General features: G+C 50.7%; 8 protein-coding genes across 8 annotated transcripts; 4 read left to right on the forward strand and 4 right to left on the reverse strand.

Annotated features, from left to right (window-relative positions):
• Positions 1-1,232: 1,232 nt before the first annotated feature.
• On the reverse strand, positions 1,233-1,728 carry M406DRAFT_330472 (uncharacterized protein; the record flags this gene model as incomplete). The annotated part of the gene is made up of 2 exons (XM_040920524.1): positions 1,233-1,502; positions 1,624-1,728. 2 exons carry the CDS (start codon positions 1,726-1,728, stop codon positions 1,233-1,235), a joined length of 375 nt encoding a protein of 124 aa, XP_040775083.1.
• A 1,338-nt stretch (positions 1,729-3,066) lies between these two features.
• M406DRAFT_291163 (uncharacterized protein) lies at positions 3,067-5,672 on the forward strand. Its single transcript, XM_040918947.1, has 5 exons — positions 3,067-3,463; positions 3,725-4,155; positions 4,222-4,335; positions 4,395-4,538; positions 4,600-5,672. The coding sequence occupies exons 1-5, from the start codon at positions 3,123-3,125 to the stop codon at positions 5,037-5,039; spliced, it is 1,470 nt and encodes a 489-aa protein (XP_040775084.1). The 5' UTR covers positions 3,067-3,122; the 3' UTR covers positions 5,040-5,672.
• A 1,861-nt stretch (positions 5,673-7,533) lies between these two features.
• Positions 7,534-8,790, forward strand: M406DRAFT_31644 (uncharacterized protein; the record flags this gene model as incomplete). The annotated part of the gene is made up of 2 exons (XM_040919322.1): positions 7,534-7,755; positions 7,897-8,790. Coding segments are annotated over 2 exons (1,116 nt in total), but the record flags the coding sequence as incomplete, so codon positions are not given.
• A 562-nt stretch (positions 8,791-9,352) lies between these two features.
• Positions 9,353-11,827, reverse strand: M406DRAFT_71309 (family 74 glycoside hydrolase; the record flags this gene model as incomplete). The annotated part of the gene is made up of 1 exon (XM_040925410.1): positions 9,353-11,827. One exon carries the CDS (start codon positions 11,825-11,827, stop codon positions 9,353-9,355), a length of 2,475 nt encoding a protein of 824 aa, XP_040775086.1.
• A 544-nt stretch (positions 11,828-12,371) lies between these two features.
• On the reverse strand, positions 12,372-14,832 carry M406DRAFT_107394 (uncharacterized protein; the record flags this gene model as incomplete). The annotated part of the gene is made up of 2 exons (XM_040915237.1): positions 12,372-12,564; positions 12,621-14,832. The coding sequence occupies one exon, from the start codon at positions 14,830-14,832 to the stop codon at positions 12,988-12,990; it is 1,845 nt and encodes a 614-aa protein (XP_040775087.1). The 3' UTR covers positions 12,372-12,564; positions 12,621-12,987.
• Positions 14,833-16,284: 1,452 nt separating this feature from the next.
• Positions 16,285-16,910, forward strand: M406DRAFT_259097 (uncharacterized protein; the record flags this gene model as incomplete). The annotated part of the gene is made up of 3 exons (XM_040917277.1): positions 16,285-16,390; positions 16,466-16,671; positions 16,755-16,910. The coding sequence occupies 3 exons, from the start codon at positions 16,285-16,287 to the stop codon at positions 16,908-16,910; spliced, it is 468 nt and encodes a 155-aa protein (XP_040775088.1).
• A 624-nt stretch (positions 16,911-17,534) lies between these two features.
• On the reverse strand, positions 17,535-18,848 carry M406DRAFT_356440 (uncharacterized protein). Its single transcript, XM_040923448.1, has 2 exons — positions 18,440-18,848; positions 17,535-18,342 (listed from the first exon to the last, which is right to left on the reverse strand). The coding sequence occupies exons 1-2, from the start codon at positions 18,670-18,672 to the stop codon at positions 17,799-17,801; spliced, it is 777 nt and encodes a 258-aa protein (XP_040775089.1). The 5' UTR covers positions 18,673-18,848; the 3' UTR covers positions 17,535-17,798.
• Positions 18,849-20,797: 1,949 nt separating this feature from the next.
• M406DRAFT_62573 (uncharacterized protein) lies at positions 20,798-22,199 on the forward strand (the record flags this gene model as incomplete). The annotated part of the gene is made up of 5 exons (XM_040924788.1): positions 20,798-21,094; positions 21,163-21,189; positions 21,235-21,610; positions 21,679-21,782; positions 21,858-22,199. 5 exons carry the CDS (start codon positions 20,798-20,800, stop codon positions 22,197-22,199), a joined length of 1,146 nt encoding a protein of 381 aa, XP_040775090.1.
• Between the last annotated feature and the right edge of the window lie 268 nt (positions 22,200-22,467).

The following is a 22,467-nucleotide window of genomic DNA, read 5'->3' on the forward strand; positions in this document are numbered from 1 at the left end:
TCGCCACGCTAACCCCGTGATGTAATGCAGGTGCTCTGCGTTCTAAGGACTGAAATCCAAATTCAGGATGTATGGGAAAAGTGAAAACAAACAAAACAAGAAGGTACTGGGCAGCTAAGGTCATGGAAGGTGTATTTATCAACAAACGTGAAAGTACGTACACACTCACTTGAATATCTGAGCCTAGTACAAGGACTCATCCTGCCTCCAATCACGCGTAGAGCACATGTTTTCTATTTACTAGGTCCACGCTACACAGGGAGCGCACCCGTGCAGGGAAAGTGTGGCTGCAGGGGGAAGATGAGGAAAAGCAAAAAACGCATTTTACGACGTGAGGGAGGATTTGCCGAGAGAACGTGCCGTCCGTTGGCTTCACCCTAAGGTAAAGTCATGTTGTAACACGTAGACGCCCACGGTCAATATCGTTTCTGTTTGCTAGTCACCTTAACCTTGCTTCTTGACACCTGTTTTCAAACACGGTCAGGCAGTACTGTCATATTAATTTGACTCACTTCTCCCCTGCTGCATTGAAATTACAACTTGGCGCTCTGCCATGGTTACCATCGCGACCTGATTGTACCTCATGTCTACTGAGAGACGATCAGGAAAGGGCGGGGCACAAATTAATTTTCTACTGCTTCCTCCTGCAAAAAGACTTCCGCACCAAGGATAGTCTATGTATGGGAAATTTCCCAAGGTGAGCTACCATCGAAACAGACGAGTGTTGCTTTTCTTCATTCGGTGCGCCACTAAGGCTCAAACGTCCTCTATCGCTCGTCATTGACCGGGACGGTTGCTTCGGCGTTTTAGGCGGGAGGAAGGCATATAACAAGTACCTTGCTTAGATCCCTGTTCTAGTTCTACAAATCACAGCAGTAAAATCACCTGTTAAATCGGATCCGTATCACTAGCCAGCCTTGAATACCCTGACTTCTGAATTTCTGACCATGTGAAGATGGACATAAACAGTCGAGAGTGAAAACCTGAACCTTGAACGCGCCTCCCGAATCATGTCATCACAAAAAAAGAGTCTGTAGTCCTCCAAATCTCTCTCACTGAGCTTCCCGTATGCCTGAGTGCCTCTCAAACCTCAGTGCCAAGGTAAGCCTTCCTTACTCCGTAAGAAAATCGATCATGCCAATCTCCTCAAAGGACAGGACGCGGCCCCCTCCGAAGAGACTGAAGTGTTTATTGATCTTCTTAACGGAGGAGCGGGGCTTGCATATCATGGACTAGTTGAGGGGCTTGGAATAGCCGTTGCGGCCAGAGTAATCAGCCGAGACTGGTGAGCCTCGCTTGGGTAAACTGAGCATCGGGCGGGTGAAGCTGCTTCCCTCCATCTCCCTCTCCTCAAGCTGCAAAACCAACCCGTCGACATCCTCGGCAGCGTGGGGGGTGGCGATGTGAAAACCGTTCTGGTCGAGGGTCCGTACAATCTTCTCGTAGTGCGCCTGGGCGTCAGACTTGGACATAACACCCTCCTGGCGGAGACTTTGAAGGCACTGGGTAGCAGGAGCTTGTTGTCAGAAATGGTTTTGCCATTTAACAGTGGTGACGAGGAAACAAGTGGAAAGAAGGAGCAATGAAGGTTAGGAGGGGAGGGGGGCAGGCCTGGACACTCACACAGTAGATATCACCAACGGTCTTGTGCACCTTTTGATGCTTGGCAGTCTTTGCCAGCGGGGCCGTAGCTGCTCCTAGCTCGCTGGTAGTCACCTTCAGAGTCATCTTGATGTGGCTGTGGAAAATGAGTCCGGAGCGCGGTAATAGAGAACGAGGTTGACACGAGGCCGCAATGTAGAATTGAAAGTGGAAATGCAGCTTTGAGGGATGGAAGTCAACAAGGGAAAGATGGTAGAAGAGACAAGGGGTCAGATCAGGCGTGACTGCAGAGAATTTGGGAAGAAACCCTGCGACCAAATAAGGAGTTGCCAAGATCTCCAAGACAGTAGTAGGCTTATTTGCAGATCGTGTATATGTGTGTAGAATCCTCGGGTCGATGAGGGCACTGGGATGACTGGTCTGAACAGAGACGGGCTGCTTATCATAGATCTTCTGGCTGATTCAACTGATGCTTATTCCAAAGTATGTCTTTTCAGCCAATATGAAGTCTCTTCAATGTTTCCAGATGCACATGCATGAAGCATTTTTTCCAATCTCGTAAGAATACTTACATGAAAACCTAGAGTACAAGTAGACCAAAAAAACTGCTGAGAAGACATTGACATCACTGTTCAGATATCATCACCATTGATAGCTGGATTTTGACATCGTAACTTCAGTCTGAAGAAAATCACGTGTGACCTTTGGAAGCGGTTCTACAAGAGCAGGCAATTCTGATGATGACGCGTCAGATATTTTACTTTGAAGATAAAGAGCTGGCAAACTTTATCTGACCTATTGGTCCCTTCAACTACGTTATGTTTAGATTAATAAGGTCGTTAATGTCAGCTTGGCAATAAATACAAGTTATTAGTGAACTTATTATGGCATCTGAGACACACTGGGCACATAGATGGATACCATACCACCAATCGTGCCTGCAGCTATTATCGTAAGCCCAGAAAGCCCGGAATCCCATACATACTATAGTAAAACTATTACGTTCTGTACACCACTTTCTTGCCCCATAGAAATCTAGATTCTCTAGGACCATGTCAGAGTGGCTTTCTTTTATAGGCTAGGTTGAGTGTGGCTAAGATTGCCGAGGTTTTGCTTCCGGTCAGAACTCCAATCAACAGTTGATCATCACCGATAAGATGGCCGTATCAGCACATGTGCTGTGAATGATGGTTGCTTCTGACGTGAGATTGGCACCCTATGTGAGAGCATGATGGCGTAAGTGGCTGATATGTTGCTTTTTCTCGGGGTTTACTGCGTGTCCTGCTTGGGTAGTACTGCATTAATTGCGTGAAGATTGTACCTGCAGTCCTAGGCCCCGAGGTGAAGTAGGTGGCACCAGGACACCCCTTCCCTGCGGCAAATATACGGCTTTTCCTTCATTTAAAATATCTCTGGAGGACCCAGCTTGATGCGGTGAATTTTATTGTTCACATCAAAGCTTCAGTTCCCCTGTGATTGCAGAAACCCCTTTTCATTTTGTATCAGATCAGCATCTCATAATGGACCAAGACAAAGTCCATGGGAAGGGCTTTGTGCCACTTCCTCTAGTTTTCCTCGTCATTTTTGGATCGTACATCACTTGGTACATTGTACACATTGTTATCTTCGATCCTTTGTCCCGCTTTCCCGGGCCTGTCTGGAGCAAATTCACCCGTATTCCATACTGGGTTGCCAGCCTCACAGGTCAAGAAATCTACTTCATGCACAGGCTGCATGACAAATATGGCAGCGTAGTGAGGATGAGTCCGACTGAGCTTAGCTACATAGATGCCCAAGCATGGAAAGACATCTATGGGTATCAAAAGGGCAGGGCTGAGAACCTCAAGGCTCCTGGATTTCAGTGAGTATCTGAAATTTGAACACAATATGACCTTGTCTTGTCTCGGTCTACTAACCTTCCCTCCCACCCCCCCTCCCCTTCTCTTTTTCCTCTCTTCTTCCCTTCTCTAAACATTATCTATACCTTGCAAATTTCCATACTAATCACAATGCTCAGTCTTGAATCTTCAAACGGAAAATCTGGCAGTGGGTGACAATAACTGCGTGATGTCTCTTGGGCTAAACACTGCTAACCGTAACCATTTCAACTAGCATGGCCGAGCATGATGGTAGTCGGAACGGCTGAACACACTCGAGTGCGTCGTATCTTCTCACCAGGCTTCTCCATTCGCGCCTTGAAACAGCAGGAGCCTTTACTTCGTAAATACAATGATCTTCTCATGTCCAAACTCCACGCCCACGAATTTCAGGTAATGAATATCTCGAAAATGTTCAACCTGGCAACTTTCGACATCATGGCTGAGCTTAGTTTTGGGGAACCCCTGGGCCTCCTCGAACAGAGCAAGTATACAGCGTGGGTCCAGAACATCATGGATTCCATCAAAACGCTTCCGATCCTCCAAATGATCAAGTTCTACCCTTTGTTGAATACCTTCTTCGAGTATATCGAGCCGAGGTTCATAAAGGAAGCCAGAATCGCGAATTTCAGATACTCTGCTGATCGAGTAGACAAGCGTCTAGAAAGGGGTTCAAGTAAGTCAACTTCTCGATGTGATTCCCTTCAGATGCGACAAGAGGCTGACAAAACATCATCTTAAGGCCAGCCGGACCTTTGGAACCTTGTAGAGTTTGCGGCAGACGATGAGAAACTCAGCTTAGAAGAGATGCATGCCAACGCTTTGGATTTCATGGTTGCAGGGTCTGAAACTACGGGTATTAATGAACTATATGACGCACTCGTTGGATCAAGTCAGAGCTGACGTCCACGATAGCTACACTTCTCTCGGCACTGGTATATCTACTTCTCACCAATCCCGATAAGTTGAATATCTTGATGAGGGAAGTTCGTGGCCAGTCAGCCGACACCGAAAGCCTCACAATTGAAGTTCTCGCTGGTTTTGGGTATCTCAACGCATGTAGGTAGCTCGTTCCAGTCTTGTATTGACACTGAGCATGCGATTTACTGAATCGTTGTAGGCATCCAGGAGGCACTCAGAATATACCCACCAGTTCCTTTAGGAATTCCTCGAGCCATCTCATCCAACCCCGATCGAGGACAGATTGTCTGTGGCTGCTGGGTTCCCTCTGGCACACGTGTGTCCGTCCACCCCTATGCAGCTTACCACTCCTCTGCAAACTTCAAGAACCCTGAGCTCTTCGCGCCGGAGCGATGGCTCGGCGATGATACTTATAAGGACGACAAGCGTGACGTGCTGCAGCCATTCTCGTTCGGCCCGAGAAATTGCATCGGTCAGAACTTGGCTTGGCACCAGATGAGACTCATAGCAGCGACGTTACTTTCCAAGTTCGACCTGGAGCTGTGTGAGGAAAGTCGTGAATGGATATATAGCAAGGTCTATACAATGTGGGAGAAGACTCCGTTGAAGGTTCGGATGCGAGCAGTTGAGAAGAATTGAACGGCAATGGCAAACTGTTTGAGAGGTTGAAGAAGCAAGCATACTTTGTTTTCGGAACTTGACAATGTTTGTTATACCATGTGAGACCGGGAACAGCATCGTGTCTTCTCAGCTAGCTATTTCTTATTTTTGGTTTCTCACGAGTTCGTCAGTTCTCATATCTCATGTCAGATATGGACGGACGCAGAGGAATCAAAGAACGCAATACAGCAAACTCATTCTGCGTGATAACCAAAACCCGGACATTCCCCTTGGTCCATTCAAATTGGACCCTACCATTTTAGTGTCTAGCTTGCACGCGAGCATAGACCTCTCGCACGTCTGGCTTGGGAGGGTTCAGAAGTGGGACGGATTCGATGCCCCCCGGCCGTGGTCCAATATCCTTCCTCTTCATCAGATCCTTCTCAGACTCCCCCCTCTCCAGGCGCTGAATCAGGTCTTCTGGGTCAAAGTCCACACCCAGTGGATTCAATTTGAACTCTTCCGATGCCATGAATAAATTAGCCTCCTCGGTGGTCTCGAAAGCATCCACTTGCGTCTCGATCTGGTTGCCGTCCGGATCCTGGTAGTAGATGCTCACGGTGGGCCCGTGGTTGGTGGACCAGAGAGGGGAGATGCCGAGTGAGTTTCTCTGCTGGTATGCAGTGAGGAGGTCGTGGAGGTTGCCGAAGGTGAAGGCGATGTGCTCCAGACCGGAGGAGCCGCGGTCCTTGGGCGTCGTCCCGGGGATGGCGATGATGGCGATGCGGTGATGCTCCTCATCGTAAGTCAGGAATGACATGTTGTCATTCTCGTAAGACGCGTGGGCACCCAGGAAGGCTTTGTAGAAGGCCACCATGGGCTTGAACTGGGCGGTGCGAAGAACCACGTGGGCCAGGCGCTGCGGCGGGAGGACGCCGGCAGAGGAGGTCTGGCTCTGATCTGAGGACGACATGATGATATTGAGAGAGTTTCCTTTATTGATGAATGTGAATTGGACAAGAAAGAGATGTGTAAGTGCTGTGTTCTTAAGGTGTTAGCTCTACGAGGACCCACGTTTTCATGGTAGAAACTGACGTTCTAGTCAGTTGGTCTTATATCACCATCCATTGAGCTAAGAATCCTTTGAGAAGCCTACCCCATAGACTCGACTGTATCACATGGCCGGTATCCACGGACGTAAGCCGTGTCTTCCCTGCTGTCGCGTGCAAGGACATGTGTTGGCGATGCGGGGAACAAACTCAGCAGATAGTTATGGGTGGCAATGCTAATAAGCATGTAACACAATCTGCGTAGTTACATTAGAGCTGACGACAAGTGTTTAGCCCTCTGGCTCTCCGGATTTTCCACGGCGATGGATCTGATTTGTCAAGATGTCAAATCAAAGATGCATGATGATGCCAGAGGCTCCGCTCATGCGCGGTCATCTCATGGACGCCATTAGCAATGCTTCGATAATTCTTAGAAATCCATGCTACTTGTGCGACCGCGTGGTGTAAGCTTTTGTTGTGAAGTCAATTGTCTGCTACATGGACGGAAACAACTTATCAAGTTTATAAATATGCATTTATAGCCAATAATAAAAGTGCTTCAGAATGGGTGCATAGTTTATTACGTTTCTTGCCCTGGAATTTTTCCTTTCTGGAGAGGGAGGCAAAAAGAAAAATGAATGGACCAAAACTGTGACAGTCAATCCCAAGGCTGTAAATATTTACTGTCTGGTTAGCTGCAAATTCCTTCCTTCTGTAGTGCAGTCAAGTAATGAAAGTTTCCTCTCTCTTATGGTTAGAGGCCTGAATGTGTGCGTTAGTTGCACGGGACTGCGGCGCAAGTCAATCTCATGTGCTTAGAAGCTGTCACCACTGCCCCTCCGCTCTGAATATTTACGCGATGAATGAAGGCTACCGTTTCAAAAATACCCTAGTGGCTCTTTTTAGCTTATACTAACTGCCATCCCAAGCGCTAACACATCCAAGCGGGCACGGTAAGTAGGCCCACATTGTTCCGGCATTATTAGTGAGCTGAAGTCTTCCTCATTCCGTAGACACGACTTCCGCATGCGTCACAATGAAGCACTCTAAAGTGCCCCGTTTCCGTTTGCTAGATGGGAAGAGTTGTACGAAGGTACCAGGGCCATCTCTCGTTCCGGCCTGTAAACTTTAGTCCAATGGGATGTCCTACGGCTATGGGTTTCGAACGATGTCAAAGAGCATTGCATTGTCTGGAGGGCAGCGATACATATGCAGAGGGAAGTGATGCTAATCTAGAGTGTAATGAATGGTCCGTATGGTTTCTCCTGATCTTTTTCTGTGCTTGAGAGACCATCAATCTCCATCGCTATTCAGAGAGTACCCACCAAAAGCATACATTAGCAAGATTTCCTCATCTGCTTTACCTTGAATGCAGGATGAGTTCATCCGTTATCATCGGGGGTTCCGGCGGCAAGGAGCTCTCAACGCCGATGAAAGCTGATCCAGAGCAGTTGAGAGAGTATGTGGCCTCGTATCCGATTTGTCTAGTCACAGGCGGAGCTGGTTATATTGGTTCACATACCGTGCTGGAGCTACTCACAGCAGGCTTCGCAGTCGTTGTGATCGACAATCTCTGCAACAGCCATCTGGAGTCTCTTCTGCGGGTTCACTACATTGCCAGGATCGAATTTGAACGATGCAGCCAGGGAGCACAGCCTGTTCCACCCATTCTTTTCCACAGGGTCGACATCCGGAACAAGCACAGTGTTGATGAGGTCTTTGCCTTTTGGCAGGACGCCAAGGCCACTCTGGAGCCCGAGAAACTTCCCATCGACATTGCGGCTGCAGTAGCCAAGAAGGCTTATCCAATGCTTGAATACAGTATCGACACCAAGAAGAGGACCCAGATGAGCGGATTAGCGGACAAACCAGAATCGCATGGCAGGATCGTCTGTGTGATTCACTTCGCTGCTCTCAAGGCGGTCGGAGAGTCCTTGTCCATCCCCCTAGAGTACTACGAGGTCAACGTGGCCGGCCTCCTTTACCTCCTAAAGGCCATGCGCGCCCACAAGGTCAACACCTTCGTCTTCTCGTCCAGCGCCGTGGTGTATGGCATGGATCACGGAGCAGGTATCACGGAGGACGCCGTGAACACCGCAGGCAAAGGCAGCGGCGGAGGCCTGCTCACGAATCCCTATGGTCGGTCCAAGTGGATGTCAGAAGAGATTATCAACGACTTCTGCGTCTCGAATCCTGGTTTCCATGCGACATCACTGCGGTACTTCAATCCAACGGGGGCACACGCCAGCGGCCTCATCGGTGAGAACCCAAAGGGCACGCCCAACAACATCGTGCCTGTGATCCTCCAGGCATACGAGAGACGGCGCAGCAGGGTGCAAGTGTTTGGGTCTAGCTACGACACCAACGACGGGACTGGTGTGCGTGATTATATCCATGTGTCGGACCTGGCCAAGGGTCATCTCGCTGCCCTGAGAAAGGCCGTCTTAGACCAAGACAACAGCACAGGAATGATAGCAGAACCTGACACTCACTACAACGTGTACAATCTCGGCACCGGCAGAGGCTACTCGGTTCTCGAGATCATCAGGGCCTTCTCCAAAGCCGCAGGAGCAGACGTCCCCTTCTCGGTCGGCGCCGCACGCCCAGGCGACCTCGGGACGGTGACGGCGTCTGCCAACAAGGCAGCGACCGAGCTCGACTGGAAGGCCGAGTTCGACCTCCAGGACATGTGCAGGGACGTGTTCAACTGGGCGTGTTCGAACCCAGGCGGGTACGAGCAGCTCAGGCGGCTCTCCACCATGACCGACGTGTCGGCCAAGGACCTGCGCAAGATCAGCGTCGCGTCGCACCTCTTTGAGAGCGACGAGGAGTTTGACACCTTTATTCAAAACGTCGCGAACCCAGGGAGCCGCAGGTCGACGCCGTCGTCGTCGCGCAAGTCGAGCCAGAGGCAGTCCGTGGCATCGCTGTCGGCGATGCTCCACCGCGCGCGCATGTCCATCTCGTCCAACTCGAGCGATGAGGACAACAGCAACAAAATGGGCAGCGGCTACCAGAGTCCTGCGGCCCACGGTAGTCCTACGATTCCGACGATTCCATTCCGTAGCCAGAAGAACCAGCCGCGATTTCACATGAACTGGTCCGAGAGCTCGCGAGGTCCATTGTACACGGACATGGAAGCACCGATTCAAGAAGAGTAGAAGAGAAGCAGCTACGTTGAACAGAGATGATCATGCTGTGTTGAGTTATGAATGGAATTGTTTCATTTATTCTTATCTCTTTTTTCCCCAGAAATACTATGCACAAGATATGTGGTGTGTGTTCACTTTGCCACGGTGATTTTCAGATACCTGCTGTGCCAGGAACATTCGTCACGCTGCCGTTCGAGGATGCAGATCCAGCAGCAATATCAGCAAAGATGATGCCACGACCCGATGTACCGATGAAAACACGCCCATACACCCGTGGGTCTCCCAGTATCATGGTAGGCCCGCCGTACTGATGAGAATCATCATTGACTCGGGCCCAGCTGGTGCCAGAGTCATCTGACCTGTACAGCCCATCCACACTGTCAGCACCTGAACTGGCGACCCGTCCCCATAAGAACAGAGTCACAGCCGTAGAGTTTGTAGAGGGCGCCGCCATGCCGACAGAGAAGTAGTCGGCCTCCAGACCACTCGGACCAACAGCCTCCCAGGTGCTACCAAAATCACTACTGTGGTACAGCCCGTTCGAGCCCAGAGGAAGCCAGAGTTCGCCCGCCTTGTTGAAGTTGACCACAGGCAGGGCACACTGGCCTGCAGGCAGACCAATCGAGGAGCCCACCGAGCCATTGTAGCTCTTCCCTCCGTCTGTGCTGATGTAGAATGTCCCGCTGTCACAAGCGTAGAATGTTCCGGCCTGGACCCTATCAGCGCTGATATACTCCGTCTGAACATTCAGGTCGCCTGTCGGGGCACTCCAGCTGACACCAGCATCGGAACTGAACCAAGGCCCGTTCTCCTGCTCCGTGATGAGCGTAGACCAGACAAAGATTTCGCCCGACGCGTCGATGGTGATGGTCCCGTCCGTGGTGGTCGTCTCATTGATCCCAGGCGCACACACAGGAAACATGGTCCAGTTGTGGCCCGAATCCGTCGAGTAAGTTCCTTGCCCACACGCATCGTACACGCTGTAGTTGAGCCCACAGTCGCCCACTCTCGCCACCAGGGAGGGCTTCTGGCCGGCCCAGTCTAGACTATCGAGGTTGCTAAAGGCAGGAAGACCAAACATGGGCTGTGGCACCCACAAATCGTCATGAGCCATGCCGTTGATATCGCCAAACCCGCTCAGAAGGTGGGCTGGTCCATCGGACGGGCTGATCATGGCCAGGGCGACCGTCTCCTCAATACCTTGCGCCTGAATATACCAACCCGGCGCCGCATTCTGCTCTGCTGCGAAGACGTCGTCAGTCGACCAGATGGTGGCACCTGTACCGTACAGAACATGTCCTGGGTTGCTTGGGTCCATCAGCAGCGCGCTCATCCACCAGCCAAACTTTGTCAGCCCTGGGATTCGAGAGGGGGCTCCATAACCACCCCACTCCTCGCCATAGTCAAACGAGAGCCAGGGGACTGCTGTGCCGTTGTCCAGTGCGGCCTCTGCGATCGGGTGGCCCCAGTTGCCGCCTGTGCCGTTTGGCGACGACAGCTGGGCCACGTCCTTCCAGGATTTGCCACCGTCTCGGGAGAGGTACAAGCTATCGAGCGCTGGACCAGGGTCCCGATCCAGGGTGGTCACGACCAGAGTATCCGGGTCCTTTGAGTCCACGCTGAGCCCACAGAATCCTCCAGGCGGCCAAGTCTGAGGCTCGTACGGCGGCGGGTAGCTGTTGTTCCCCACGCCAGGCGTGATATTCGTCCAGGTCGAGTCCTTGGTCCCGTACTTGTACACAACTCCATACTGCACTCCATACGGACCAGGAAAATCTGCATACGTGACGTACAAGGTCGCCCCGTCCGAAGTTAGGACGCCCTTCATGGGCTGTGGTCCCGTGCTGAGAGGCGGCTCCCCATCCACCAGCGTCGAGTTTTCCCACGTCGTCGGCTGGCCCGGCACCGGATTCCACGACTGTCCATTGTCTCCCGTCACATAGAGACCACCGGGCGTGCTGCCGCCAATGTAGATGGTGCCGTTCTTGGTCGGGTCAAAGAGGACAAAATAGATGCCCATGGTATTCGCAAATGCGTCAGGAATACTCGTCACATTGGTCCACGTTGCTGCATAGTCCTCACTCTTCCACAGCCCTTCGGTGCGGCTACCGAACCAGACCTCTTTGGGCCGAAAGGGGTTGACGGCAATACGCTCGCCATTGTTCCGCCCCAGCTCGTTGGAGCCCATGATGAACGGCGTGGGGACAACATCAAACGTGTCGCCGCGGTCCGTCGAGACAAAGAAGGCGCTGTTATTGCTGGTCAAATAACGCCCCTGTGCCAGGTACAGCCGGTCCGGGTCGGTAGGGTCCAGGCCGATAGACTCGGTGCCCAGGAGGTTGGAGTCGGCTGCGCTGATGAAGTCCGTGATTGGGATCCACTTGTTCTCGTCCTGGTTCCAGCGGTAGGCGCCGCCAATGTCCGTTCGCACGTACAGCAGGTTTTCCTCTGTGGGGTGGGCGATGATGCCGGTGATGTAGCCTCCCCCTGTGACGGCGACATGGTTAAATTGGTAAGGGTAGCTTGTTGTCCCTGCACTGGCTGTGGAGAGGAGAGATGCAAAGAGACCCAGGAAGGTCAGGCTGAGCAGCCTTGAAAGCCTGGTTGATCTCGTCATGATTGCCATTGTGATGGAGAAAGGTGGGGGGAGGGGAGGATAGCCCAGACAATGACAGGACGCCGAGGCCTGCTGTCAGGCTGTAGAAGGGGAAAACATAGAGATATATTAAATAGTAGATACGTGAAGGTGGATTTCAGTAGCATGCGGCGACGGCTCATCAAATACTCGACGACCCTGCAGATCCATTGTAGGTCAAGTCCCCTGCGCTATGTCAAGAATCGATACATCCCCTGATGCGTGATGCGCAAAGCATGCAGTCGGCCTGGCTAGTAATTAAACATGGCTAGCACATCAGATAGGGTACAAATATGCCTGTATGCTGTTATGTACTATCACTCCTACGGACGTGATCCCCGCTGCGCATCCTCAAAAGTCAGTCTCTCATACACCTCGGAGGCGCTAATACGGTGAGGAATATGGCCACCGCCTATCTTTACAGCAACTCTTTTGAAACCTCTCATGCTCAAGAGAAAGTCACTGGTTCCCTTAGAACATGACAATATAGCAGCTATTGCAGCAATAACATTGCAAGACAACTATGCAGATGTTTGGGAAGTAAACCGCTATATTCAATATAGATGCAAGTACTGTTGTAACTGCGCTTGGGCGCTGTAGACTCCCCTGACTCCCCTGACTCCCCTCTTTTCCCCAGGTTTCTTCCGATCTACCCAGAACCCCTGGCAAAGCTATTATTCCCCCCTCTCCATGTGTGTGGAGAGCCACCAAGCCCAGAAAGGGGAACACTGGCCCAGAAATTAGTGAACCGACGGAAAATTCGGATTCCATCCAGAAGACTCACCACTTGCAGCGTGTGGCGTCTGCCTCTCTAAAGCCGATCCGAGCTTGACTGCTCCTCGGGCCGTGATTCCGGTAGTGGTCTGCCTCGCCGTTGTCTCTTTGCACGTCTTTATGTCGTGAAAGTGGCATGAGAATGCTTGGCGAGCTTGTTCTTGGGCCTCCTTTTCTCCAATTTTCATACTCAGTCTCAGCTCTCTGCCATCCTCCACACAATTCGCAATGCAGTTCACCATCGCCAGACCAGGCTCCTGGGCTTTGTCCCTGTGCAGAAGGAGCTCCAAGTTAGGTATACAGCGATGATTATGCCAAGTATCGCCTGATGATAATGGGCCATTCTTTGTGTCGTTCTACAAAGCCCCCCTTTGATGTCATGGCTCCATTCCCAAGCGAAACGACCCATGACCACCGAAAATCCGAGGCTCATCACTGGCACTTGATCCGCCACCTTGAGAGTGCCATCCCGAATCTATCGAGGCAAAGCGCTCTTCGTGGTGAAATGATCCGGCCGAGTTCGACAAGGTCGGTGATCGCTGTGAAAGTAACAATGGCCTAGCCCCGAAGATCTCGCTGAAGCTGGGCAAGCGTTCGTGAGACGGTCCGCCGAGCGACGGTCCTCGGAGAGGAGGCAGCTGAGACGAGACTTTCGCGCCCTCGAGGTCATAGTCCATGAGATCATAGTCCATACCTACTCCCTCATCAAACTTGTTCGGGTCGTCTTTTACTGCCTGGTTGTGGTGTGTGCTGGATGTGCTGGCGTAGTCCTCATCAATATCCATTGTGTTCGCTTCATGTGCGAATCGGGTGGAATTAGCCAAGTCGTCCTGAACGATATGGCTCATCTTGATAGCTTCCGTGGCACTCTTCTTGAGGTCGGCTTTTCTCTCATCCGTTTGGCCATCCTCATGCGCTGGTGGTCTAGATAAGCTGCGGGATAGATCGTCGTGGGAGAAGATGGATGTATCGGCCGAGAGCCTAGACGCGTCGCAAGCCATGCCTCCCTCAACGCCCTTCTCCAAGCTGGCAAGGGACTCCATCATCTTCTTGAACTTCTCCGCAGTCTTCCGACCCCGAACCGACCCCTCTACCTTGATATCTGCCGGGCGTAGGTCACTTGCAGCAACCCAATCGATGGGCATGTTCGACAAGGCCGATTTCGTGAATGTCATCTTCTGTCCTGGCTTCGCTGGGATCCTGAGCTTTGCAGGCTTTCGGTCATCAAAGAAGAGAAAGAGGAAACGACGCTCCTTGACGCGCGGTCCTCCATCCTCGTAACCTGGTGCCCAGCCCTTGAGACTCGAGATGGCCTCTGTAGTTGTGACAATGCCGTTTGCACCTGTGTGATAGATCTTCTCGACTTGAGGAACATAACAATCTGGGAAGCCGTCTTGGAGATCCATCATATCCATTGCGAAATCCAGATTGATGTCCTTGGCCCAGGCATCACCTTGAAAAGGTAGAGCAAGTGCCATATACCAGCCTCTTTCAACTGATGAGGGATGCTGGTAGTATGCTTGGTAGACTTGGCCTGGTGTCACGTCCATCACGCCCGAGAATGCACGCGAGGCGCGGCTCGAATATTGCTGATCTGGCTGTTCCTGAGTCTCGCTGATCGTCTTGCTATGGTGTTGGGACTGATAAGGTATCGGCGGAGCTCCAGGTGAAGTGGCTATGCGAGACGGTCCAGATCTTGGTGGTGATGAGGCCGCAGTAGCGACCACAGTTGAGCTCTGGTGCTGAGACACCGATAAACCCGGCACTTCCGCAGGCTCTAGATGCTGCGGTGAAGGCTTCTTGGCAGGTACCTCTGCTATGTAGTGCATGCAGGCGTGCCACTTGGCCCAATACTCTCCATCAAGCTGTGCTATCGAGTTGTGGTGATGAGCAATTTGCGAGCGAAGCTCGGCTTGATTCTCGGCAACCTTCTTGGCCTCAGCTGACTCCTGCCTAGCGAATTTGCTGCGCCACTGTTCGAAGTTGTTCACGCCACCCTCTGCGACAAAGGTCTCGAAAGCCTTGGATTGGTTTATCCAGTATGTAGATTGCGCTCGGCTGATCGCGTCATAGAGATTGGCGATCTCGTCTTTCAGAGACTCACGTTGCAGGTCGATCTTCTTAAGCTCTTTATGGGTGTCCTTGAGCATGGAGAACATTGTCGGCTTGCCCTCTGTAGCGTTCTCCACCACATCAACGCTGATATTAGCCGTTGATGCCATGGTGAAAGTCGGTTCCTGTTTCGGACTGTGGCCCGTTCTGCCTTCTACTCTGCGTGCGACACAGTAGTGGCGGACAGTGCAATGGGTAGGGAGATGCACACTTGCAGATAGGAAAGAAACGAAGCTGGGACCGGTTCTGTATCGGTATTGAAGTAGAAGAAGCAGTTCTTTGCCTTACTACTGCTCCAAGCGATGATGACGTGGACTGATCTGTAGATTGAGATGCTGTGTGACGTGCGCAGGAGGGTGAGGCTCACTGTTTGTGTGAGTGACGGAGAGAGAGCAATCTGTAGCTATCCCTCGCTATCCAGCACATTGACCTTGCAGGTGCCTCTTTTGTTGCAGCTTGTGCACCTGGCCAGTCACCAACTACACTCGAGGGGGAGATCAGTTTGGTGATATGAAAGAATGCCGCGTGAATGAAACCGCTCAGTAATTGTGCTGTTTGTCAGATTCGATGATTTGTTCTAGGTCGTGCGATCTCGTGCTTTGTCTCTCATTGCAGTGCAGACCGGATCAACACGGGCGGGGAACAGAACCCATCTTCGAAGAAAGTGGTGTCTGATGCAGGAGTTGGTTTGGATGATAAATCTCGTTCCTTCCTCTTGCTGTCTTGATTGATGAAAACTAGGAGTTTGCCAGCTGACGAAGCAGAGGCTTAGATGGTCAGGTGACGACGATTGCTGTGACGAGTAGGTAAAGAAGGCTTAGGCCACTCACTGCTGAGATATAGTATACAGTACTTATCATCTAATATGTGTGTGTGTGTGTGTGTGTCCCCAGTTGTCTGGACCAAGAAAAGCTGATTCTATGAAACGCCACACACTTCCTCAGGCCTCGGTTGGACCAATGAACAGATTTCTACCCGCCACCGTGTCAAGGCTAGAGACTTGGAACACTTGGAAGAAAAGTATGACCAATTTTACTCCTACAGTGAGACTTACTTTTGAGGGTGGATCCTGAATGTGGAATCCGTTCCCCAACTAATCAACGGCAAATCCCTGAATCACGAAATGCATCATGAGGTCAAGAAAAGCTCCGTATTAGTTGTGTTTGATTTTGCACATGTACGTAGTTGCTTCTTGCTTCATTATTTCTTTCATTTATGCGTTGCTTTTTCTATGACGTTCCACATATATGTGTATCCTTTATCGTGGTTTGACTTCGTAATCTCGCGTCAGAGTGCCTGTAACCCCCCCAGTCGTGACTCAACCTGCCGTGCATTCCGATATTATTTCGGACTACGGAGAGTCGCCACCTTTAGAGAGAAAAAACCAGGGCAATCTAATCACCGTACTCGGTCTCAGCATAATTGCATGACCCTAACCCCCTTGCAGATGCTTTAGAACCGAGTAGAAGCTTAGTCTACCCCTCCAAAAACAGAACCTTGTTCAGGCTCCAACATCACCACACGCTTCTAACCTCCGTCCAGCTTTATCGAGCGACAACAAAATGTCATCGACTACAAAATCAAACCCACGTGTCGGCGTGGCCGCGGTGATCCGAGGCCCGGATGGACGCGTCATTTTGGGACGGCGCATGGGCAGCCATGGAGCAGGTTCGTTACCTCTTGCGGCTTGCATCAGAGGGAGGGATCTTCATAAATGCTGATGTATTGCCAAATGGTTTCAAGGGCAATGGGCTTTTCCTGGGGGCCACCTTGAGAACGGTGAAAGCCTACTCGAGTGTGCTGAGCGAGAGACATTGGAGGAGACAGGGCTCAGTGTGAAGGGAGTAAAGATCGCGAACGTCACCAATGATGTTTTCACAGAGCTGGGTACACACTATGTCACCTTGTTTGTCCTGTGTGAGTTGTCTGATCCACAACAACAACCTCAGGTAAGTAGGAATTGTGTTGAATACTTGGGAACTACCTGGAGTGATCTGTTTTCCCCACTGCTGATTACAACTTCTTCCAACAGCTCCTAGAGCCAGATAAGTGCGAGGGGTGGGTCTGGGTGCACCTCGACGACCTTCACCAATACAAAACGGAAGAACTTTTCTTGCCAATTCAGAACCTTCTGAAACAGTCGCCCAACCTGGATCACCTGTTCCCAGGGCTCCCATCAACATCTTGAGGCTGGTATCCTGACTTGGCTCCAAGCCTGGCATGAGAGTCATTATGGGGAAGACTCTGCAGAAGGGAAGGAAATAGTAAGAAGGTAGCCCAGGCTGAACGAGCGAAGGGTGCAGGTGCCTGGCAGGCATGTGTGGGCTATTAGTGAGCCACAGGCCCTCGCAACGATCCTCAGATTTCTTCATCAAGCAAACATCATGTGATTACGGGATATCTCTCATGAGAGGTCTGTAAAATACGGTGGAGTTATGATATCTCACTCGTCCCTCATTCTCAGTCCTTTTACAAGTGATGCTAAGTCTTTTGCCTACCTAGGTATCGAAGGCTGTTTCTAGACATGTGCGAGGCCAATGTCCTTTCTTCTCCGTGAAATTTCCGGCTCGCAGGCGCAGTAAACGTGAACTGCAAAAGACCTTGCTTTTGCATAGATGGAACCTTCTGGATTTCCATCCCTTGCTTCTCCCAAATACTTAAGTAGGCTGTGTTGTCTCAGAACAGGTCTGCAGTGCTCATCGCTCAGGGTCCAATCAGGTATTCGTCATCTTGCCAAGAAGACAATGACATTCCTTCATTCTCTCGGCCCATTAATTATACTACTCTTGATCTTAAGGCCTTTCTTGATACAGAGAGGATTGTAAGTTGTATACATTGGTATATATACCTATATACATACAGAAGGGCTTTGCCCCGAAAAAGCTCATATTAAAATCATACTCATTATGTGGCAAAAATGCCCCCAGTTAATGCAGTTCTCAGAAACTGCCATTCATGAGCCCAGCCAAGTTGCAAACTCACATCAACCAAATCTTCCCTCTTTTATATACGCGGAACCCTGATCGAGTCTCACCCGCTTGCTATCCTTCAAGATCGGAAAGTGCCATGTCTGGATCTAGAGCCAGGCTAGGAAGGAAGAGCATAGAAGAAAGGAGCCCAACCACCTGCCGCTTCCGAACAAGACAGCTGAAGCGCCAGATTGTATAGATGCCGTGGAGGTAGGTGCTGAAGTGCTCGATGTGCCGGTGCCAGCGTCAGGAGATGATGAGCCGCTGGATTGAGAGTCCGTGGAGGCGCCAGCCGCTGCGCTCGTGGTCGCCGTTGCCGAGGCTACGGATCCATCTGTACCTGTAGCGGTCTGTCCTCCAGCATCGGTGGTGCCCGAGCCGGTTGTAGTGCCTGTTGCGGCTGGGTCGCTCTGCGATGACGAGCTGCCGTCTTGCTGAGATGTTACACTTGGCGCGCTGGTCTCTGTGGCAGAAGTTGCCGAGGCAGCAATCGCAGTAGTATCGTCTGACGTCGTTGGTGCTTCTGCGGTTGTAGCAGGCGCCGTCGTCGTCGGCATGACAGTGGCGAAGCTCGATGTTGATTGGACTTCGGTGCAGTCCCGGTCGTAGAAGAGAAACGGCGAGTCGGATTGCTGCCGGAAATTGGTATCACTGCATATTGCCGAGATTGTTTCATTAGCCATTTTTTTTTATTTTTTTTTCCTCCAAGGAGGTGACCTTCAAGTAGCCCAGGCAGACAACGACTTACAGTGGTGTTGAGTAGAGCAGACATTCAGAGTCGCCAAAGGCGAAGCTCTGACACTTTGAGTCTGACACACACTTGGCAGAGCATAGGGCAAATGTCGACAGGCTCCCGTCGCCGCTGTAGAAGTAGGCGTTTGTGCCTCGGTCGTAGCCGTGTGCAACACCGCATGTGACATCAGACAGCGCTGGCACAGCCAGGCCAAGCAGGATGGTGATTGTGTGGAGCTTCATGATCATAACATCGGACGAGAAGAAAAAAAAGTATTTAGAAAGCCCTGGTTATCGGAGAATAGGAAACAGCCGGTAAATCAATGAATGCATCAAGACAAGGAGAGTAGCCAGGTGGGTTGGGTGGAAGAGGCAAAATTAGAATGTCTGCTCCTCAGTCGCATGGAAAGGAAAGTTAACCACGATAAGAAGAGTCTAGAAAAGAGAGAGAGGAGACCGACGACGATTCGTATTAATTCAGGGAGTTAAGCTTAAAATACAGGGAATCCTCCATGTGAAGAGCCTGTGCTTTGCTAAGAAGACGGTCCACGGGTTACATCGATTTTTTCTTTTTGTCGCCGAATGGTAGGTGATGAGCACGCAGAGGCACCACATGGTGATTAATAGCAATATTAATGAACAGTCTAATACGAAAACGTTGGACACCAATCGTAAGCACCTAGATTCGAGTGCAATTTCCGCAACGTCCCTGTGATAAGCCTTGGCTGTCAAGGTTGTCAACTCTGCGTTGGGACTAGTGGCGCGGGCAGTAGTACCATAATACAAGCATTGAGGAGGAGGGTTGCATCAATGTGAGACAACGAGCTTTTGGTTTACCTTCCTTTTGCTTTTTCTTTCTTTCTTTTTCTTTCAATTTTTTATTGAGGCTTGATCCTTGATAAAGCCTTGACAAATGTCATTCACCGAGAATTCGGTGACTTTCCTGTGCGACTTGACCATTCCGAGTCTTAGACTAGAAATGGCAGACGATGGCGACAATGAACGAGAAGAATGTAGCCGCGGCAATGAAAGCGATGACAATCGATTGTACCCTCCTTCTCGAGGTTCTTTTGAACCCGCGATAAGCACTCAGGGGAATCCCGAGTCACCGCCACGTGCAGGCTACGGTCCACTGTTTCTAAAGGAATCTTCCCTGTTGGTTCTAACGGGTTGTATCTCATTAATTAAAACAACGGCGAAGTACTTATGATTTTCAAGCCATGCGGAAAGTTGCGCTGCCTTTGTAGAACCGGACATCGCCCGATGCCGCAACCTGCATGGCGGTTAACAAAAAAGAAAAAAAGCGCCGCCATTCAGACCAAATCGGTACGGGCGGCCGGTCTCTAGCAGAACTCAAGGGGTAAAACACTTAGAAGTCTCGAGCTATCTTTTGGTCGGCGGATCGCGGGTTCGTAAAAACCACATGTTCATCCCTGCTAGCCTCTGCCCATCCCGTTGTGTTCCATTTTGTGATGTGGGTTAATATATTAGAAAGTCAGACTCGCGTAGCAGGAAGAAAGAAACTTGGCAAGCTTTGATTCAAGGACTGAATATTCAAGGAGTCACCTGCAGGCGTAACGTGCAGGACGCATGAGCAAGCACGCGTGATTCAGTCCTTCGAGCCGAGATCAGTAACCGTGCATGTAAGTTGAGGCATCCGAGAAGCCGAGACTCGCCAACAACAGTTCGTAGTGGTTTTTCTCTTTGGGAGGGGGCGGGGGGGCTGAAGAATACACGAGTCAGTAAACTACTACATGGGGATGATCACAAGCCACATGGAGGTCGTCTTCCCCGAATCGTTTTGAGGGGCAAGTATCATATCATTGCATCGAAATCAAGCCCGAAAGTGGTTATGAACATTGAACGGCAGGATGGACGATTCGCAACTGGTGTCTGTATCATTACTGAAGGTAATGGTTCTAAATAGATATGGGAGTACTCACAAAGGATGTATGTGGCATATCCCCAGTGTAGGCTAGCAACGCATGTGTTGCCTACTTATACTTCAGCACTTGGTGCCAAACTTCGTTAACTAGCAAATCTCGCACAACATATTTGTCTCTATCAACTTCCAAAGTTGGGGCGGAAATCGCTATTATACATGCAGAGGCCACACTTGCAAAGAGCGACGACATGTTATAGTCATGAAAGCCAAATGGGGGAAGGAAGCCCTGCATCTTGCACAGTCGAAATGCCCTTTGGGTAGGTGCCCATTCGCCACTGTCCGGATGACGGTGTTTGTTTACTGTCTGTAAGCAAAAACAACATTGAACTTCTCAACACCGTTCGCCCCTCAGGTCATTCTCGTTTTGCCAGCTACTTATTTACTTAATCATCACCTGCGACCTCGTGGCCTCATCGACCAGTCACTACAATGTACAATTTCAACGCATTTCTTATCTTTCCTGTCCTCGTCTTTCTTTCTTTCCCCTCACAAATTCTTGCTACGCTCCCCGATATCATCCCCAACAAGTACATTGTGACTCTCAAGCAGCACATTCCCACGAGCCACGTCGACCAGCATCATGCATGGGTCACTGAGATCCACTCCAGAAGCCTTGACGCCGACATCCTCGCCGGCATTGAGAGGCGATACAATATCTCTGGTTTCCAAGGTTATGCTGGATCCTTCGACGATGCAACAATTCAAAGGATCAGAGATAGCCATGATGTAAGTTGAGAACGTACAGACCCTCGTCTCCCGCCCTCCGCTGAAGACCTGCCCTGACCGTGACGCAGGTAGCCGCGGTGGAATCGGATCAGTTGGTCCACCTCTGCGAGATGAAGACACAGCACAAGGCACCCTCGTAGGGCTTAGGAGCCTTGTCGCACCGTGCTGGGTCCGGATCTCAAGATTATATATTCGACAGCAGTGCTGGTCGTGGCACCTTTGCCTATGTTGTCGACACTGGAGTCAGGGAAGATCACCAAGACTTCGGCGGTCGCGCCAGTAGTCAATGGGCTGTTGGCAATAACCACACCGACGGTGCGGGGCATGGCACTCACGTCGCCGGCATAATCGGCGGCAGAGAATATGGTGTGGCCAAAGGTGCAACGATCATCGCGGTGAAGGTGATATTCAACCAAAATACAACATACTCTGACACCCTGGCTGGGTACACCTGGGCTGTTCAGGACATCGCATCCAGGAAACGGAATTCTCGATCTGTCATCAATATGAGTCTAGGTAAGCCCTCTCGACGACGTAACTCATTGGCTTGATAAGAGACATTCAGGTCTGACTAAAGCCATTAGGTGGTGGATATTCTGCAGCGCAAAACAATGCCATTCAGGGTGCCTTTGAAGCTGGGATTCTGACTGTTGTTGCAGCTGGCAATAATGCCTCGGATGCCGTCGAGGTAAGCACTGCAACGGTGTGAATGATGGACTTGCCAAACGTATATGATGCTAACTAAAATTTAAACCATCGGTAGACTTCTCCAGCTTCTGCACCCAATGCCGTGACGGTGGGTGCGACGACCATCACAAAACAATTCGCAGGCTACTCCAACTTCGGCGCGATGGTCGACATTCTCGCTCCTGGTAGCGATATCATGTCGGCATCACCACATTCCACTGACGCCTATGCCGTTAGGACAGGCACGTCGATGGCCTCTCCACACGTTGCCGGACTGTTGTTGTACTTGATGGGCCAAAAGAATTATACCAGCCCCGGGGCTGTCGTCTCACATCTAAAGGAACTAGCAATCCAGGATGTACTTACGGGTGTTCCTAAGGGAACTGCAAACCTCATGGCATACAATGGAGCTGCTTGATCATCGGCAGACGGGTAGGACGTCAAAGACATACGATTTTCCCCAGACCACATCAAACATGTGCATTGGGTGGTCCTCGTTTCCCCAAGCCCTCATCCTATGAATTTGCTGTCTGGTTCTCACAAACACACAAACATCGTATAGCTGCATACATGTAAGTAAATCATTTTGACCGGATTCATTCTTGGAGTGTAAGGAGATGGTTACTTTGGATCAGTTGATTCGCCAACAATTCACGTTAGACGATGCGCCTTCAACACAAAAAGTG

The sequence above is a fragment of the Cryphonectria parasitica genome, assembly GCF_011745365.1.
Source record: "Cryphonectria parasitica EP155 unplaced genomic scaffold M406scaffold_5, whole genome shotgun sequence".
NCBI classification, from domain to species: Eukaryota; Fungi; Ascomycota; class Sordariomycetes; order Diaporthales; family Cryphonectriaceae; genus Cryphonectria; species Cryphonectria parasitica.

Excerpts from the sequence above, each read along its gene's own strand:
- M406DRAFT_291163 (XM_040918947.1), top strand. The coding sequence starts at position 3,123 with ATGGACCAAGACAAAGTCCATGGGAAGGGCTTTGTGCCACTTCCTCTA. Across the intron at positions 3,464-3,724 it reads CTCAAGGCTCCTGGATTTCA|CATGATGGTAGTCGGAACGG; the intron begins GTGAGTATCTGA and ends AGCATGGCCGAG. Across the intron at positions 4,539-4,599 it reads TTTTGGGTATCTCAACGCAT|GCATCCAGGAGGCACTCAGA; the intron begins GTAGGTAGCTCG and ends GAATCGTTGTAG.
- M406DRAFT_356440 (XM_040923448.1), bottom strand. The coding sequence starts at position 18,672 with ATGATCATGAAGCTCCACACAATCACCATCCTGCTTGGCCTGGCTGTG. Across the intron at positions 18,343-18,439 it reads CTGCTCTACTCAACACCACT|TGATACCAATTTCCGGCAGC; the intron begins GTAAGTCGTTGT and ends GGCAATATGCAG.